The sequence below is a fragment of the Myotis brandtii genome, unplaced genomic scaffold (genome assembly GCF_000412655.1).
Source record: "Myotis brandtii unplaced genomic scaffold, ASM41265v1 scaffold328, whole genome shotgun sequence".
NCBI classification, from domain to species: domain Eukaryota; kingdom Metazoa; phylum Chordata; class Mammalia; order Chiroptera; family Vespertilionidae; genus Myotis; species Myotis brandtii.
In genome coordinates, this window is record NW_005362626.1 from 3,255,217 (window position 1) to 3,256,484 (window position 1,268).

The following is a 1,268-nucleotide window of genomic DNA, read 5'->3' on the forward strand; positions in this document are numbered from 1 at the left end:
CAGGAGACCGACCCTAACGGCCGGGTAAGCGGACGTCTCCGCAGGTTCGGGTCTCCTTCATCGTCCCCCCCTCCCCCCACCATTCCCCGCACCACGCGGATCCCCACACTGCCCAGGTCCCGCGGGGACTTGGCCACTGTAAAGACCGCCCTTTCCTCGCTCTCGCGGCGAGAGGCGCATGGAGCCCTGGGTGGTCTGCCCGTCCTAGGTGGGGGCGGGGGAGTGCGATTCGTCCGAGGGCACATCCCTTGGCCTCTTTCACCTGGGTCCCCTCTGACCGTCCGTTTCCTCGCCTGGAGGGACCACCCCTTCCTCCCAGCGCCCACGGAGCGATCTCCGAATTGGTGTCCCCAGGGTCACTACCACTAGCCAGGGCCATCTCCCGACCTCGCCCTCCCCCCTCTCCCTCTTCCCCCTACCCGCCTGGGGACCGCAGCACCGGGGCTGGCACCCAAGGGGTAGGGCAGGCGGGGGAGGGGGTGGGGAGAGAGGCACTGGGTATCTATCTATCCGTTAGTAAGGTTAAGACTCAGCGCTCGCAAGAAACGTTTCGAAAAGGAAAGAAAAAGTTGGCTTGCCCAGACTTGGAAGACTGGCTCGCCAAACACCACCCACCGAGCACTAGGAGGGAAAACCCACAGGGTGACCTCCGTGGCCACGTGCCCGCCTGTCGGTGCGGTGTGGACACGCCGCGGTTTCCCCGGCTGGTCACACTCCCAGGTCCCGGGGGATGGCCGGAGTTAGCCTAGCACGGATCAGGAATGCAAGTGCTTGCGCTCAGGAGCCACAGCTGAGAGGAGATAGGCGCGCTTTTACCCCAGTGCCTTTGGTTTATCTCCGGAGGGGGGAGTGTGATGGGAGGGGGAGGGAGGGAGGTTTGTCTCCTGTGGTCTGGGCAGAGCTTTAGCAGGAGGAGCTGGGAGTGTCACACGTAGGTGTCCAGCACCAGCTTGTTGTAACGTGTCAGACAAGCTGGCCCCAAGTTTCCTAGGGCTGTAGAGGCTAAGGTGGACCCTCCGGGCAGCATTGGTCCTGCGGGGACACTGGGCAGTCCCACACCCTAAGCCCTCCCTCTGCCCTCCCTGGCAGTGCCTGGGGTTTTGAGCTTCTTTCTCCAGCTCTACTTTCACTTTTTCAAAGTGAGTTTTCACATGCAGATGTTTATAGCAAAGACTTCTTTCCTGAAGCCCACCAGGATCGATCGGGAAGAACAAAGGCAGAGTAGGTCTCTCCCATGTGCTGGGCAGCCCTGGGTCTCCAGTGGGCTC

At 62.1% G+C, this 1,268-nt stretch overlaps 1 protein-coding gene across 1 annotated transcript in view; it reads left to right on the top strand.

Moving 5' to 3' along the window:
* The window catches only part of ANKRD33B (ankyrin repeat domain 33B), a 79,352-nt gene that overhangs the window by 7,913 nt on the left and 70,171 nt on the right, over positions 1-1,268 (top strand). Inside the window, exon 2 of the mRNA XM_014543524.1 lies at positions 4-24. Within this exon, the coding sequence (XP_014399010.1) occupies positions 4-24 (21 nt within the window). The remainder of the gene's footprint in view (positions 1-3; positions 25-1,268) is intronic.